Genomic DNA, 18,249 nt, shown 5'->3' with positions numbered 1-18,249 from the left:
GATGAGGAACAAAGGGCAGGTCCATGTCTCAGCTGAGATCTGTGCTGAAAAGGGCATCCCAGAGCCTGACTCTGATCGCCATGTCTACCGGGCTCCTCCACAGCGCTGACACCTCTCAGCGGAACCAGAGGTTGGGAGAGTGAACATAGGGGGTCAGCTTGGGGGCCGAGTGGGAGCTTTGTCAGCTTGACAATGGAGGACTCACTCGCTACTGCCAGAGCAGAGGAGCTGTCCATATCGTCGAATGAGTTTATGCCAGCCCCCGGAGAGGTCCCTTGCAGGTCAGCCAGGTCAGGAAGGCCTGAATAAGTCAGATAGCATTCATCCAGTGAGTCTCCTTGGGCGTCCTGCTCTTCCACCTCTGGAAGCTTTGTGCTGGGCCTGGGAGGGAGGGGAGAACTGGTCACGAAAACAAGAAGAGGAGACACCCCAGCATCCTACCGCTGTTAATGGGAGGCCGACTAGTAGAGTCGTTAGAGGAGCACAGCCACTACTCCCGGCAGAAACGACCCTCCTGTTTCAGGGACAGAGCATGGCTGCTAGGGGGAAGTACAGAGAGCCAGAGAGCAGAAGGATCTCGGGGTAGAGGCTACAGATCTAAGCTTCTGAGCAACAAACTGCAGGATGGTGGAATGGAAGTCGTGGCTCAGAGTACGCATCGAGCGTTTGAAAGGTGGCTTTGAAACTTTTGCATAAATTCTGTGTCCATGCCCTTCAGGGACCAAGTGAACATGGACTTTTAAAAGGCTTTCTCAGCCTGGAGCGATCGCGTGTCCTCAGTGTCTCATTCTCTGACTATGGTGACATGACGTGACGTGAAATTTTCCTAGGTTTTCTTTTTCTACAGTGCATCCTCAATGTGGTAACACTGAGGAGGGAGACACAGCTCTGCCCCTCACTGTGGCTTTAGCAAAAGAAGAGAACAGGGCTATGCAGAGAATTCCACTGACTAATCAATTCATGCAGGTCAAGGGACTGTGGGTGACTAAAATGGAGGAGTCATTAAAGGAACGTTGATGTGTGACACAGGGAAGACACCCATCATGGTTAAAGGAGATACTTTGTGATTGGAGAAACTTTGAAAGAGATATGTTAGTCAGTTTCTACTAGTTCCCATCATATGCAGTATTTCAGTTTCACCACTGATATATCAAGGCATGATCCTTCAGAGTTACCTGGGGCATATCATATCTTCACGTTCTTCCACCTCATGATGGAATTGATATTCTGTAAAGAAATACAGACAGCCCCAGTGAGTAGGAAGATCCCTCTTTGTCCATTCATAATCCATTGTCTGATGCAACTCAGGCACTCAGATTTGCTTAATGTGAGGACAGGTTTACTGAAAATTATATTTGAGGGTGCCTCCTGGATTGCCTTGCAGGAACTGCCTTGATTTCCTGGCCTGAGCCATTGGGTGGGATATCATCATCACAGTTTTCACCATTGGGAGTCTGTGGAATGACTTTAACTTCTCTTTTCTCACAGATTCTGGGAAGCCGGCCTCCTTCCATTGTATAAAGATTACTGCAGTATTCAGCCTTCTCTCATCGGATGCCGAGTTGCGGAAGGCTTAGTGGAACTTATACACTGAGCCTGAAGACATGGAAGGCAACTATAAAACCTCAACTTCATGTGAGTCTTTGGTGCTGCACAGAATGTTGCCCCAATTCATGTTTGGGTAGGGGGGAGGAATGCTGAGTCACAGCTGTGCTTCTGGAAACACACAAAGAAGGTATCAGTGGAAGCGCTGGTGGTGGGTTTTCAGAGAACCATTTAGGAAGGCAAGCCATCCTAAAGGAGATAGAGAATGGGGCTGAGAAGAGCAAAACTTGTTAACCTTGGACAAGAATGCCAATTGACTGCTTCAGGCTTGGGTTCCTGAAGGACCTGGCTCAGAGATGAAATGGACAGGTTATTAAAGGTGAGAAAAGAAATTTCATCCAAATTAGGTCTGACAGATACCTTCTCTGGTCCTCTTGCTGAGGTGAGTTGAGTGTATGGTGCCTGACATGGGCCCAGGGACCTGACGGAGAAGACAGGGAGACATGGACATCCCCTGGGAGTAGGAAAAGAGCCACGTCCCCTGGCCCACCTGATGTCTGGGCTTCAAACTGAGTCCTAAAGCCCAGTTCAGCTCAGTATGTCTCTCTGGGGTCTGACCACAGGGATGAGCTCTCTGGGCACAGCAGAGGTCTGGGGTACAAGGATTAGGAGATCTCTGTGGGTGTCCAGTTGGAGCTTTATCACCTTGACAATGGAGTACTCACTGGCCACTTGCAGAGAGGAACAGACTTGTGTGCCCTCAGGTGAGAAGATGGCGGAACTTCTGTAAGGCCAGTAGGAGTCAGAGAGGTCGGGAAGCACTGAGTATGTCAGATAGCGTTCATCCGGAGTGTCCCGTGAGGTGTCCCGCTCTAGCAGCTGTGTGCCGAGCCTGCAGGGTGGAGACAACTGAACATTAACCTCAGAGGGATCTGAATGCTATGTCCTGTCTGGCTTTGATGGAAAGCAGAAGGGAGTGGTCCAGAAAGCAAAGAGGTTGAGCCATGAGAGAGAGAAAGAACTCTTCTTGTGTTTGTGGGCCAAGGTGTGTTTGTCACAGGGGTAGCAGATAGGAAGGACAATAAGTGCTCAGGACACAAGCCACCAAGCTTGTGAAGAAAGAGGCTGAATGATCTCTGTGCCATCCAGCCCTGACTCACTGTGTACAGAGTCCCCGAATGGCGGCTTTCCCCATTCATTCAATAGCTTTGAGTTCGGCACCTAGTGGCCGAGCGTTGGCTGCTCTGGGGGGCAGGACGCTGTCCCCGGAACCTCGTGCCGCAAAGGCCTCTTTCTCTCAATGTTGTGCCTTGATAGAGCATGTTGTCTCGTGACTATGGTATTTTCATGCTCTGCACACATGTCAGCCTACTAAGTGCAACAGGCAGAAAGTAGACATGCGTGTCTGTCTAGAGCACAAAGTGGAGAATGAGCGAGGACAGTGAACCCTCTGACGTTTTAGTTCAGCTGGGTCAGCTGAGTGTGGGTTACTCAAATAGAGAAGGGCTTCTGAAATGGGGAGCAATCCAAGTACCACAATGAAGACCGAAAACGTGGTGAAAACGGATCATTGGTCATTGACCCAGTGGGTAATAGAGCTCTCTCTCTTGAGCACTTTCTGCTTTTCTCTGGTTGCCTCTTTGGAATTCACAGCCCCTTACTATTCAGAATTACCTAGGGGCAACGGATTCCTGGCCTTTCAGCCCCTCCTGATCCATTTGGTTGTCTGCAAAGGAACAAAGAGAAGGAGTTACAGGAAGAAGATTCCCCTTCACAGATGCCCACTCCTTTGTCCCCTGTAGCCCAGGGCAGAAATACAAGCAGCGTAATTACAGGCCACTGTGAGACAAATCATCCCAGAGAGCTTAGGTAGGGCCCTGTAAGCCATCACTGGGATTGCTCTCTTGAGCCATTCAACAAATGTCCCTGAAGTGTCAGGCCATCCTCACAGCATCCTGTCTTGAGTCTGTGCAGACAACAAACTGATTCTTCTTCCCTGAGGTTGTGGGGAAGTCCCTGGCTGCTTCCTAGAGGGTTGTTGCATTATGTAGGCTTTTTCCACCTGAAATGCTGTAGGTTAATGGTTTAGCGGAATCAGCCATTGAGATTAAAGCAATGAATGAAATCTACACAGCATCAAACCAGAATAATCTTCCAAGCTGCAAAGAAACGGGCTGTGTATGGGGGAGGGAAGTTTCAGGATCCTGCCTTGCTCCAGAGAAACATACACTGTACGATAGTCAGTGTTGTTTCTTTTTTTCCTTCTTCTTCTTCTTCCTCATCATCGTCATCGTCGTCCCCCTCGTGGTCGTAATTTTCTGTAAAGAAATCCAGAATTGTCCCTTCAGCTGTTTCCCACATCACTGCTCTAAGCACAGCGGCTCTAATGGCCCTAGAGACGGAAGTGACTTGGCACGACTAGAGAGTCTTCTGAGCTGAAGGCAGTGTCATTAGGAATTGCTGTGACCTGGGTTTCTGATCCATCAGAAAGGTGTCTCTGATTCGGAGGATCAGCTCCACTGAACCTGGACAACTCCTTCTACTGTCTCTTGTTGTCCATGTCAGGGGATGCTCGTCCAGGGTCAATCTTGACTTCTGCAAATCGTGTCGTGCAGTGTGCCCCAAGTCCCACCGCCCGCGCAGACCCTCTGTGCGTTCACGGCTCTCACACGGAGCCTCTTCCTCGTCCTCATGACAGGACCACCCCCTGTCCCCCATTCCCCACCAGGGACTTCATGGACGCCCTCATGGGCTTCAGTCCCCTCAAGGGGACATCTGTCTATGAAAAGTGTTCCAGTCTCCACTGGGTTCCCACCTCCAGGTCCTACTGCATCCAGTACGTCATCCAACTCCACACTGTCAGGGCCTTTCTCTTAGGTCTGAAGTGCATTCAGTAATTTTCCCATCTGGTCACTACAGTGGCAACAGATTATTTGATGTACATGCCAGATGAGGGGACAGCTACGGAGAAAGGAAAACTCACTCTCTCCCCTAGACTTCATACAAACCAGGCTCAGTCTGGGAATCTCCCCCTTCTGCAGGGATCCTTGCACACTAACAAGGATCCCTCCTGTCACATTCCCCTTTCTGGGCTCTAACACTGGTCGATGCTTCCTCCTACCCCAAAGGCTGTGTCCCATTAGGGAGGAAGCAGGCAGGTGGACCACTGCGATGTGCCCCCCGTGCATTGCCTCCCTCTGCTACCACCTCCCAGTCCTGGTCCTCTCATGGCCCCGTGTGCGATGGGGAACCCAGGACAGCCGCTGCCAAGAGTGTGAGGGCAGGCGGGGAGTCTCTTGGCTGCCCAGGGACTCGGAGCAGCACAGTGCAGTCAGGGGTCTGTGGCCGTCTTACCTGGGTTGAGCATTCGGGCAAGGCACTTGGCCAACCTGCGTCCCTCAGCCAGTTGCCCTTGCAAGCCCTGCCCTTGGGAATGCTCGGCGCCATCATGGGTGAGGAGGGCGTCCAGGTGCTGAACGAGCTGTTGGGAAACATCTTTCCCTTCCCGCAGCTTCGTATATAAACGTGTCAATTCTTTATCCTGGTCTTTAATTAGCAGATGACATCGCCTAAGGTGGGACACAGAAAATGTTCTAAAATGCAAAGGTTTGAACAATAGGTAAGAGCTTTCATAGAGATTTCTGGCGGGATTTCCCAATGAGCCCTCAAAGCCGAATTCTGGCCTGTGTGGTGACCTGTCTGTGGCACCGAAAGTAGAAGGTTAATCAAGCCTTCCTCTGGATCAGAGTGTGCTCCTGTTCATGCCCTGGACATCCCGTGCATCTTTCTTCCTGTCCTCCAGGACACACTTCAGAGAGATGCCCCTTCAGCTGGTGACTTGGGGCACACGCATTTGCCTGGAAATCTCCATAGAGGGCAGCGTGCCGTGAATGGACACCGTGCCAGACCCAGAAGCATGGACAGTACGGCTGGTGTTAACTGGTGTGCTCAGAAGGGTGGCAGGGTCAAAAAGACAGCATTTGCGGGAAGAGAGGATATCAGGGTGTCGTCAGCCAGGTCCTGACCGTGTGAAAGGTAAATGAAGTGTTGATCTCATAACATTGTTCATGTGCTCACTGTGCCAAAGGTCACAAATTGTCCCTGCCCCTTGAATTTGGTGACTTTGATATTCTTTTTTTTTTTTTTTTTTTTTGATATTCTTTTTAAAAAGGGAATGAGACTCTGAGTCACTGGAGTCCATCGTGTACCAATCACTGTGGTCTCAGTTGTCTTAGATATGTTCGTATAATGTGCCTGCCATGACGGTTTCTGCCCTTGTCCGGGCCCAGACTTGCTGCTGCCGCCAGTCCGAGAGACCCACAGCTTCCCTCCAGCCTCCCACACAGAGTCCTCCTTACCTGAGCTGCTCAGGCAACGTGTCTGCCCGCTTGCCCTTCTCGCACAGCACCTTCTCCCCCAGCACGGATCTGATGAGGTCGCTGGACTGTTCACACTCTGAGAAACAGAGATGCCTGCCTCAGTGGAAAGCTGGACATGCTGCTATGCTCGCTGCTTTCAAGGGAGGAGGCAGGCTGCACCCCGGGACGAATGGAACCCGGCAACCAGGCTGTGTGCTGGGAGCTCCACGCCTCATTCCGGAGTCTCCCAACTACAACACACTGGATCACTCCCCGTTTTAGAGGCCAGGAAAGAGCCATCCCGAGACACAGAGAGGAGCTCCACTCCATGATGAACTGGTATTTGGCAGAATCAGAATTCGTATCCCCTGACACCAGCCGCAATCTTGGCCACTCTAGCAAGCCTCGCTGCCTCTTCATTAAACACTAAGGAGGGACCTTAAGTAAAGCCCCCGGGATTCCAGGACCAATGGGTCCCCTGAGCTGGGATTTCTGTACTGCACAAGTGTTTCCACGGTAAAACTTCCTCCAGATAGACCAGTGAAAACTAGAAGGCAGGAAACCAGAGGGACCTGCAAGGAACATGGCCAAATCCTAATAAAGTTTATGTAAGTAGAAGCAGTAGAATTAGGAACAGAGTTTACATGCTTCCAGGCTTTGCTTTGAGAGCTTTAAGAGAAATTCCTCAGTACTCATTCTGACTCAGAGAAGTAGGACGCAGGATGGTAGTAGTCTAACAGAGAGGGAAACTGAGACACCGGAAGATAGGCAGCAGGGATTGGAGTCCAGGCGGACTGAGCCGGAGCCCATGCTCTTCCCTTTTGTGCTGTGTTCCCTCCACCCCAAGCCCTCGGGTGGTCACTGTTTTCATCATCGTCACAACTGCTTTCCCTCAGTTAGGTGACGGTGTCCGGAAAGTTGGCTTGTCAACTTTCAACACTTTGGCTTGTCCTTCCATGGAAGGTCATCATCTCTTCCCTTTCCTAAAGAGCAGGTTTCAATTCTTACTTTTTGCCACCTCAGTTGTTTTTAAGTCTACCTTCCCTTGCCGTGTGGAAGACAAAGTGTGAGAAAATGGCCAAAATTCAGCCTCAGCATTGTCAGGATTCCTTCCTGTCATTGGGTTGTGCGCATGCCCCGATCTCCGGGTTCCTTCTGTCTCCGAAGCCCCCTCCTCATGAACAGGCAGCTGAGCTCCCCAATTCACGCTGCCTGTGGGAGAGGACCTACCGCACACAGTGGCCTGGCCAGTTTCTGGGTCTGTATTGTCCCCCACTCACCCTCATTCTCACTTGGCCAAGCATCTAGTGGCCTCGGCCTGGGCCTGCTGACTTTGCCCCGTCACTGAAGGTTCTCCAGCTCAGGGGTAGACAGAGGAGGTAGCACAGATTGTCTTATGTTCCCCAAAATGCTGCCAGCCTTACCGCCGGGCTTCACATGGCCTCCATGGACATGGAAAGGAAAACCTTGAGCACGGGATCCCTGTCAGCTGGGGAGTCCCTGTGTGGATGGCGGCCCTCATGGATACCGCAGTTTCAGGGAAGGCCGACCTCACCTCCATGTCCTTGAAAGCACGTAGCGTCACCTATTCCTTCCCCACAACCCGGTGCCAACTTGAGCATCAGTGTATTTCCGCAGGGCAGCCAGCTCGGTGCTTTGCCAGTGGGACATCGGAGAACTGACACCTGATGGAGTTCCTTAGTCCTACGGCAACTGAGATGAAGGACTGCTACAGGACAGACAGGTCTGTCTGTCTGTCTCTGGGTGTGCACCAGGAATCAATAACTGCGATGGAAACTCTCAGCCACCCTCTAGGTCACTGCTAACCTGGGGAGGATGATAACATACTTCTCTTCTGTTTACCCATCCTCAGCAAACGGAGGGTCAAATTCCCACTTCTACCTTCACGGACTGTGGTCAGAATGAAATTTGTGGTGTCATTGGAAATGGGGAGACAGCATCTGGAGAGGCTTTGCATTTCTCAGAAGGAGTACACCCAGCTATGGCTTTGGGGACCAAGACTTTGCAGGACTTACTGTATTTCTGCAGTTGGTTGGCCAGGGAGTAGGCCGTAGCTTCGGCTACAAGGAATTTTTCCTTGAGGTCTAGGAAGTCCTGGCTGGTTTGTTCCAGCTGCGACCGAAGCTGCCGGTTGACTTCCTGGAGGCTGCTTTCTGCCCCTGCCTGCGACAGAGGGCCAGGATGGGCTTCCATGGCGACCTGTGGCAGAAGAGGTAGCGCTGGGGACCGAGGAGAAGAAACCCAAGCCCATGGTGAGTTAAAAACCAGTGACATCAAGTCGGTTGAATCAGGACTGAGGGGTGAGGTTACCGGAATCCTTTACTTACTGTTGGCAACGCTTGGAGCAACAGCCCACAGCACTTGAGAGACAACCAAGGGTCAAGACGCCAGAGGTGGGAGCCGAAGGCACTGCTCGTAGCTCCGACGCCAACCGGAATGACCGAGGGAGCACCCAGAATGCCGGCTAGTGGGCTGCACTTGCACTAACAGAATGGAATGTCCAGGGTGTCCGTGGAACCTGGGGAGCCCCTGCCTTCCAGTTGCCGAGGCCATGCTGATACACAAGGCTGCCTGGCCCACCCCTCAGTGGCCACTCTCTGTAGTTGTCTACCTTTGTGCTGACACCACAGATCCCATCTGTTTCCAAAACATTGTCTCAGCATAGTTCTCATTGTTCGTTCTCTTATGTGTGTAGAATAATGTCAGGCAGAAATAGCATCCCAAGAAGTTTTCTTTGTTCTTTTTCTTTTCTTCTTTCTCTTTATTTCTTGGAGAGAGAGAATGGGGGCATGCGTAGAGGGAAAGTGTGTGATAAGGGTCTCAGGGTCACAACCCATGAGACCATGACCCGATCCTAAACCAAGAGTCCGATGCTCAACCAAAGGAACCACTCAGGCACCCTTCCCAACAGGTGTTCTTAAGGGCTCTCATGAACTCATCCCACTTCTCAACAGCGGTTCAACAGATCTTAAGGCTTTTCTAGTGAGGGACATTTCTAAAGTCAAAGACTCTCTTGGATGTTCTTCTCCAGGTCTTCGCTACCGATTAAAACACAAGAGAAACATGCTAGCAGTTTAGCCAAGTGTGGCATCAGGCTCCCAGGTCCATGGGGAGTCCGCTTCTCCCTCTGGCCTTCTCCCCTCTCGTGCTCTCTCTCATTCTCTCTCGCATGCTCTGCCCTCCTTAAATAAATAAATAAATAAGTAGATAAAGTCTTACAAAATGAAAAACAGAAAGGGAAGAAACTGTTTCTTGTCCCAATTCTCTCAGTATTCTTCTCACTGCATGTCTGTGTTAGGTAGACTTGTTTTCCCTTTAGGTGGCCATTTCATTTCCGTTTCCTTAGCTATTGACTTAAACTAAGAGTGGAACTACTGTGTCATTTGGAACCCTGTGTTTAACTTTTTGAGGAACTGCCAACCTCCTTTCCAAAGCAGAACAAGGACACCCTTTTTACATTCCCACCAGGAATGTGTAAGAATTCCAGTTCTCTACAAGCTTCCCGACACATGTATTGTCTCTTTGCTTGAAGTCATGCTGATGGGAGTGACGTGGGATCTCACCGTGCTTTAGATTTGTGTTTTCCTAAGGACAAATGAAATTGAGCATCTTTTCATGTGTTCATTGTTGCAAAGGTATTGTCCTTTCGAGAACATCTATTCAAGCTCTCTTCCCCATTCCTATATTGGCTGTCTTTTTACCAACTGCTTAGTTGTAGGAGGGTTCTTTCCATGCATTGTAGATAGTGGACCTCATCAGATATACAATTAAAACTACTTCTCCCATTCTGTGGATTGTCTTTTCACTTTACGTCCTTGATAGTGTCCCTTGAAACAAAAAGCTTTGAACATGATGACTTCTAGTTGATCTGTTTATTCTTGGGTTGCTGGTGCGGTTTGCAACCAGCTTCCAACCCCAAATCATGAAGATGTAGAACGCTATGTTCCTCCAAACATGGCCTTTGAATGAGAACTAGCCTGCATTTGAGTAGTTGGTGGACATTACTTAGTACCGCCTCGTGAGTGTTGATTGATATTTCTCTCAATTGATATTCAGGCGCCTGTTTTCCCTCCTGTGGAGGGTGCTATGGCCTGTAACAGAGATTTAGGAAATGGTATCTGTCAACATCCTGGCTTAGATTCAGGGGTGAATCCTGGTTCTGCAGTGGAGCTGGTCTTAAACTCATGCACAGTTTCACAAATTGCTCAGGCCCTTTAGAGCTGAGTCGTTGTTGATCTTTCTGAGGAACACTTGTCTGCTAGTCCAGATCATCTAGGGCCAGAGTGGACTTTCTCAGTGCCCTCCACACGGAGAAGACTGCCAGGATTTGACCTAGTCAAGACTTTCATCTCTGGTCTATTCGAATGGAAACTCGACCTGCTTCAGGGTTTTGGGAACGTTGTTCCATGCAAGTTGGTTCTTCTCCATTTTTTTTTTTAATGTATACATGATTTCTTCCTGGATAAGGGGAAAGGATATTTATTTCAGAACAGGCTGTCTGTTCTTTGCCAGTTGTCTGTCTGTGCTTTTGAAATTGTGTAAAGGAGAATTCCAGGTCAGCTATCTTCTATGCAAAAAGTACAGTTCCTGTACAGTGTCAGGTGATCATACTTAATATTAGGAACTCTCTTGTTACTCAGATGGTATAGTTTCCTGATGAGAAAAAAAATACTCAGGAAGATGACAGAGCTTCCCAAGACCTTTGTCATGGGTCACAGGTCACAGATGTAGTGAAGAGAGGAGCGAGGAATAGTATTCCATGAGCTGGTTATGTCACAATTTGTGGTGGTCATTCCTCTGTGGATGGAGATGAATGACAATTAGAAATAGACAGTAGCGTCTTGGGGATGTACCTTTTCTTTTTTCATTTCAGTGGAACGGTGATGGTCTATGGTAGGTATAGGTCTAATATTTTGAAGACTTTCCTGACTGTTAGGGTGCCTGGGTGACTGAGTCAGTGAAGCATCTGCCATTGATTCGGGCTCAAGTCATGACTTCATTGGTGGTGAGACAGAGCCCCAGGTAGGGCTCAGTGTTCAGCGGGGAGTCTACTTGAGTTTCTGTGCCTCTCCCTCTCCCTCTGCCCCTCCCTCCACTCACTTTTACTCTTTCTGTCTCTAGTCAATCAACCATTAAAAAAAACCATTAAAAAAAAAAAAAAAGAATTTCCAAACTATTTTCTGCAGTGGTTTCAGACTTTAACATTCCCATGCACAGTGTTTGAGAAATCTAGCTCCCGCACCTCCTTGCTATGACTCAGAATAGAGATTCCATTCATTTTTGCCATTTTCATTAGTAGATAGTGGATTAAATTTGTATTTTCCTAATAACTAATGATATAGGTCGTGCCATGCTCTTACATGCCTTCCATGTGTATTCTTTGCTAAAGTGCTTTTACAAATCCTTGAATTCATTTTATTTTATTTCCTTTTTGAAAGGTTTCATTTCTTTCTTTGCAGGAGAGGGAAGGAGAGCAAGAGCGGGGCTGTGGGGTGGGGTGAGGAGGCCAGAGGGAGAGGAGACGCACACTCCCTGCTCAGCGGGAAGACTGATGGAGGGGGGCGGGGGTTAGACCCCAGGACCCTGAGATGGTGACCTGAGCCAAAGGCAGCCGCTTCACCAACTGAGCCACCCAGGCAGTTTTCTTTGACCCATTTCAGAGTGGATTGTGTGTCTTCTTCCTATTGACTTTTGAGAGTTCTTTCAATGTTCTCTTAGGAGACCTTCAGCAGATATGGAAATTACACCTAGTTTCTCCCTATGTGTGACATGACTTTGCATTCTCTCACCAATGTCTTCTGAAGCACCAAAGTTTGAAATTGTGATGCAGTCCAGTGTATCAATTTGTTCTTTCATTAATGAGAATTTTGGTATCATTTCTAAGAAATCAATGGCCAGGGCCTCCTGGGTGACTCAGTTGGTGAAGCGTCTGCCTTCGGCTCAGGACGTGATTCTGGGGTCCGGGATCCAGCCCTGCGCTGACTCCTTGTTCAGCAGGGAGCCTGTTCCTCCCTTTCCCAGTGCTTCTACCCTGTTTGTGCTGTCTCACTCTGTTCCATAAGGAAATAAAATCTAAAGAACAAAATAGAAATGCTTCTCAGCAACATTTGGCATTGTCTTTTGTACAGAATCACCCTCATTTGTGGAAAATGGTCTCTGGTTTGGCATACATTGCCTTGCAGACTAATCACATTGATGACCATTTTATGGGCTTATGAACCATGCATGTGTCTTCTTTGGTAGCACGAGTATCCGAGTCTTATGCTGGCTTTTTATTAACAGTGTGTTCCTTCTGCCCATTAGTGAGTTCCAAGTACCCTTATGTCTTGCGAATGGGAGTCCTCATGGGGTCTTTAATCCGCAAATGTTGTCTCCTTCTCGGTGGCTTCTCTGTTCCTTTTCTCAGTGGTAATGTTAGATGCAACAAGGTTGTTCACCTTAAGTTTTCTTCTTCCATATTTTACTCTTGCTCTAGTGACAGAACTCTTCACTTAATGCAAAGTCCTGACCATTTTCTATTGCGTAATCACCTTGAATGGTTGCTATGGCTCTTCTCCTTAAGTCTGTGACCATTTTGAGTTCATGGCTGCGAAAGGGGTGGTTTTCAGCAACCACTGTGGGGGAAGTTTGTCCTGCCAGGGGCAAGAGAACTGAGAGGTAACTTGGTTTCTGAGTTAGTCTCCCCCAGGCCAGGAAAGGAGATTTCGCCCTCCTCTACCTATTAACGGACGTCTGAATGCCTTTGGGGAGGGGAGTTGAATGGGCCTGGTGGTCATATATGGCACTTACACCTCATTCTCGTGGACTGGGTAACTGGGTGCAAAGTAGCTCCAGGAGCCCAGGGCAGTGCTAGTCAGAGGTGTCTTTAGGAGCACAGACACACTGAGAGCCAGAGAGGATTCCCCGGAAAGGATAAAAGAGATCCCAGGGGATGTGGTATGGTTTCCTACAGGGTCTTCCATCAGTGGGTGGGAAACAGGACTCCCCCACACCAGCAACTCAGGAAACATGCCCAGAGGGAGTAGAGCAGATGGAAGGCAATTCCCAGAGTTTGATCTATTTTTGCCAACATGAAAATCACGATATGTGCCTGGGTATGTACCTGGTGCATGAAAGGACACATGGCTGGCTCAGTCAGTAGAGTGTGCCACTCTTCACCTCAGGGACTCCATGTGGATGATGGAGACTAGCTCGAAAACAAAAACAAAAACACATGCAGAAAATACAAAACACAGCAAAACAAACAATAAAGAAAAAATAAATAGGTGCGTGCATCAGGGTTCCGGAAATATCACCCCCCACCCCACCCACCCGGCAAGGAAAGGACGGGGCCAGGGTGCTGGGAGACTCAGTTAGTGAAGCGGCTGCCTTCAGCTCAGGTCATGATTGCAGGGTCCTGGGATCAAGTCTCACATGGAGACCTTGCTTGGCAGAGAACCTGCTTCCCTCTCTTTCCCTCTGCCTGCCACTCTGCTTACTTGTGCTGTCTGTCTCTCTGCCAAATAGTAAATAAAATCTTTTAATAAATAAAGGAAAGAAGGAAAGGAAGGGGGGCGCCTGGGTGGCTCAGTGGATTAAGCCACTGCCTTCGGCTCAGGTCATGATCTCAGGGTCCTGGGATCAAGCCCCATATCGGGCTGTCTGCCCTGCAGGGAGCCTGCTTACTCCTCTCTCTCTGCCTGCCTCTTTGCCTACTTGTGATTTCTCTCTCTGTCAAATAAATAAATAAATAAATCTTTAAAAAAAAAAAAAAGAAAAAGAAAGAAAGGAAGGAAGGAAGAAATGTAGGTTGGGGCAGCTTTGTCCTTGCAGATCAAGAGCTATTCTGAGCCCTTGGAGAATCCTAATTGTTGCTATACATTGCCCAAGAAAAACCCAGAGACCGTACGTACCCTTTTAGTATTTGCGGGGTTTCCCATGTGCACTCAGAAGTGCACTGGCCAACTAGAGTTGGCACACTAAGAACAGCAGGAGACCAAGAAACAGAATGTTCCCTGGATGCTCCACATTATTGTCTGCCCTCACTGCAGTCTCACTGGAAATGGGAAAGGGCAATTGAAATCCCTGGTAGTTAACACAGGTAAGGAAAAAAAAAATGGAAGGTTTGGGTGCACAGTTTAAATTACTGTATTCTCGGATTGAACTTGAAGGCAAGTGGAGACCCTGTTGAAGGTTTTCTGGCTTCTGTGGTGGAGATGAGGGCTAACACACAAAAGAGTTGTACACGTCAGTGTAACTTTGGTAACTTAGTATCTTTCCCATTGACAGAGTTTTCTTTCAATCTTCTGATCCCATGGTCTCCTGCTTGAGTCTACACATATTTGTGCAAGGAAGCTGATGTCAATACCACACATAAAATCTATACCACCAAATGTCACAGTGCTCATTCTTAATGGTACATTGGGCCCATTTCTAAGTGCCTGTAGCTACGTTGTGGCTGACTCCGAAGGCAACCCATTGTACCATGTGTGCACTTCTCTCTGGCCCCACCTCTAGAGTAAGCAGTGCTTCGGAGCTGTCTCCATTCGTGCGGAAGGATGTGGGTCAGGTAGGAAGTGAAGAGAAATGGAGGGTGGACTAGGCAACAGGAACAGGGAAGGACGCTTATAAGTTGGTTGATTCCAGAGAGGACAATTGCACTGTTTTTTTGTTGTTGTTGTTATTTTAATTTGTGTTTTTTTTTTAATTTCCTTTCACTGTTCCAGAATTCATTGTTTATGAGCCACACCCGGTGCTTCATGCAATACATGCCCTCCATAACACCCAACACCAGGCTCACGCAATGTTTTTAAAAAGTATTTTGTTTCCTTATTTGAGAGAGAGTGCTTGAGAGAGCAGGAGTGGTGGCCGGGGGGAGAGTGGGTGAGGGGGAGAAACAGACTCACCACTGAGCAGGGAGCTGGACATGGGGCCTATCCCAGGACCCTGGGATCCTGACCTGAGCCAGAGATTGACACTGAAACAAATGAGCCTCCCAGGTATCCCTTGAAATGATTAAAAAAAAAAAAAAATCCACTACACTTAACATACAGCATGTATTAGTTTCATGTAAAATCTTGGTGTTGATTTTTTATGCCTTCTTTTTTAAGATATTCCGTTTCTTTCTTTCTTTCCTTATTGTGTATAAGAAGGTTGATGGGCAGAAGGAGAAGGAGAAAGAAAGCAGATAGAGAGAAAAAAAGAAGGAGAGAAAGAAGGAAAGGAAGGAAGGAGGGAAGGGAGGATGGAAGGAAGAAAAGAAAGGAAGAAAGAGAAAGGAGGGAGGGAGGAAGAGAGAAAAAAGAAAAGGTAAGAATGGAAGGAAGGTAGGAGGGAGAGGGGAAGCAGGCAGGAAGGGAGAAACAGAAAGAAAGAAAGAGAGAGAGAGAGAAAGCGAGAAAGAAGAAAGAGGAAGTACCCAGGTCGATTTTCCTTGTTACCATCCAGTGAAGACCCTGTTCAGAAAACCCGAAAGCTGGTGAGCCCTGGGAGGGCCCCTCTCTGGCATGCTCTCAGGAGGGTGTATCTGATGTGTGTAGAACTATTTAAGGAAACCAAATTTAGAATCCATTGATTAATGTGGCCGCATTTCCTTGAAGAAGTCACATCAGCTATGTAAGCATGGCCATGGGAAATCACCCCAAACAGCTCCATGGTGTGCACCTGGGTGGTTCAGTGGTTAAGTGTCTGCCTTCGGCTCAGGTCATGATCTCAGGGTCCTGGGATCGAGCCTCACATCAGGCTGCCTGCTCAGCAGGATGCCTGCTTCTCCTTCTCCCACACCTCCTGTTTGTGTTCCCTGTCTAGCTGTGTGTCTCTGTCAAATAAATCAACAAAAGTTAAAAAAAGAAAGCTTAGAGATAATATATGTTTTGTCTGGGTCAGAGCAGGTCCTCCTGTGGGAAGCCGGTTCCTGCCGTTAGTGTTGCCGGGATCTCAGGTGCTTTGCTGCTACCTCAAAATTTGCCCCTTGACAATGTGAGTCAACTTGATATTGGGTACGACTTATGATTTGGGGGACTGACTTAATAATACAACCCTTTATGTCATTCCCATATTTGTTGGATGTGCTCTTATGGAATCCTCTGATGTTTCTTGAAATATAGGCCATCGGCCTAAGTTAAGGCAGGATAATCTTCACAGAGTGATGGGTGGATTGTGGATTTTGTGGCCATGATGGCCAAATCTGTTGCTGAGGTAGCTACCAAAACCATGTATCATGCCTTTGCAGGTGCCCATTTGCAACTCGAAAAGCCCCAAGGCATATTTGCCTGCTCCTTTGTGGTCCTTGTCATCAATTCCCTGGAAGTTCAGGAGCAAAACAGCTCTCAATCTCTTTTTGAAGTTTTTATTTATGTGGTTGACAGTGATACAGAGAGAGAGAGAACCCAAGGAGGGAAGCAGCAAGGGAGAGGGAGATGCAGGCTCCCTGCCGAACAGGGAGCACAATGTGGGGCTAGATCCCAGGACCCAGGGGTCATGATGTCAGCTGAGGCCAGACGCTCAACTGACTGAGCCACGAAGGCACCCCCTCAGATCTTACTAAATCCCAAACCTCATCTATCGTAACTCAGTATCTTGTTTGACACAATTTCCACGAGGCAGGGTCTGCAACTCAGGGTCAATTATCTGAAAGCCGTCGAGGGAAAGGGGTCTGGCGCTCTCGCAGGAGCAATGACCCCTAATCAGGAGACAGATCAGTCATCTGAAAATAAGGTAGGGCGGGCCCAGAAGTGAGAACCACCAGATAAGAAGATGAAACCATTTATTGTAATAGTTTTCCATCACTTGAAAATGAAAAATAGATCAATGGAAAATATGAACAAGGCCCTACCTATCTTTAAGAGAGGAAAACGACGATGTCTGAAAGGCAGTGTACTGCAAGCGATTGACGGCATTAGAAGATGCAGATTAAGAATATTGATAGGTCCGTATTGACTCTGTAGATCTCTCTGTAGCGTTGCCGTAGGAACTACAGTAAATCATCCATACATGCACACAGTGGCTTTTCCCATGAGGTCTTTCCTCGCCTCCAGCAGTGTTTTATACTTTTCAGCGAACAAGTCTTACTTCTAATGAACTGATGCCTGGATATTTTACTGTTTTTGGTGCTACTGTCAGTGGGATTGCTTTCTTAATTTCCTGCTCAGTTTGTTCCGTGGCAGTGCACAGAAACACAAGTGATATTTGCATAGATAGTACCCTGCAACCTTATGGAATGTGTGTATGGGCTCTAATATGTTTGTGTGTGGATGCTTTGAAATTTTTCTATATTTAAGCGTGTCCTCTGTCAATAGAGATGCAGGTTGACCCTTGAAGAATTGCAGGGTTGAGGGTGCTGACTCTCAAGGAAAAAGACTCTGTGTATAAGTTTTGGCTTCCCATGACTGAGCTACTGCTAAGAGTCACCTGTTGACGGGAAGCCTTACTGAAGACGTAAAGAGGCGATTATGAGCTCTTTTGCAAGTTCTGTGGATTCTATACTGTATCCATCAATCAGAGTAAGCAAGAGGAAAGAAATGTTAGAAGGACAGTCATAAGGAAGAGAACATATTTTAGAGTCTTATGCTTCGTTGGAAAAAACGGCACCTGTACGTGCACCTGTACTTGCGGAGTAATAGGTCAACTGTGGTTTTCTTCCTTCCTTCCCACACTTCTTTTTTCTCACTTTCCATTTGAAAGATATTGAGGCCGAGTCTAGAATTCTATCCCTCTGCCTGGGGCCACGCCTGCATTTTGCCAGCAGGGAGGAGCAGGGACAGATGGGAGGTCACCTCAGCCCCAGAGTCTCGGATCAGCACCCATAGGGATAGAAAGACTAGCAGGAGCCCTTGCTCTTTGCACACCCGTTCCGACTGGAAGGACCACAGTGTCCCCAGAGGCCCCTGTACGGAGTGCTCAGGGCTTTGGAGCTGCCCCCAGCAAGAGGCCAGAGGTAATCTCTCCCTCTCACCTTCCCAACTTCTCTCTCTCTTGCCCTCCACACTCCATGTTGCCAACCCCCCCCCCCCAATCCCCCTGCTCCTTGTCAGCATTCCAAGGACATGCCTCTCCCTGCCACCAGCATCCCAGGGTGAGGCTATGGAGCTCTTCTGGGTGGGGAGCTCAGTGCTGTTCCAAGTGTTGCCCTCTAGATATTTCTTCCACGCTTGCTTGAATCTAAATCAGCTGCCTGTCACAGACTTGTAAACGTTTTTGCCAACAAGAAAATAGTGGAGGGGCGTCTGGGTGGCTCAGTGGGTTATGCCTCTGCCTTCGGCTCAGGTCATGATGTCAGGGACCTGGGATCGAGTCCCGCATCAGGCTCTCAGGGAGCCTGCTTCCTCCTCATTCTCTCTCTCTCTCT

The 18,249-nt window shown here is 48.4% G+C and overlaps 1 protein-coding gene across 1 annotated transcript in view; it reads right to left on the bottom strand.

Annotated features, from left to right (window-relative positions):
- Positions 1-8,117, bottom strand: part of LOC123952905 (neuroblastoma breakpoint family member 12-like) — a 166,088-nt gene extending 157,971 nt beyond the window's left edge. Inside the window, exons 1-6 of the mRNA XM_046022588.1 lie at positions 7,940-8,117; positions 5,904-6,000; positions 4,900-5,114; positions 3,774-3,863; positions 3,220-3,271; positions 2,251-2,437 (exon numbers count right to left, since the gene is read on the bottom strand). Coding sequence (XP_045878544.1) covers positions 2,251-2,437; positions 3,220-3,271; positions 3,774-3,863; positions 4,900-5,114; positions 5,904-6,000; positions 7,940-8,117 — 819 coding nt within the window. The remainder of the gene's footprint in view (positions 1-2,250; positions 2,438-3,219; positions 3,272-3,773; positions 3,864-4,899; positions 5,115-5,903; positions 6,001-7,939) is intronic.
- Between the last annotated feature and the right edge of the window lie 10,132 nt (positions 8,118-18,249).

The sequence above is a fragment of the Meles meles genome, chromosome 1, assembly GCF_922984935.1.
Source record: "Meles meles chromosome 1, mMelMel3.1 paternal haplotype, whole genome shotgun sequence".
Classification (NCBI taxonomy): Eukaryota; Metazoa; Chordata; class Mammalia; order Carnivora; family Mustelidae; genus Meles; species Meles meles.
Note: the sequence above shows the minus strand (reverse complement) of the source record. Positions and strands in the feature narration are given on the sequence as shown.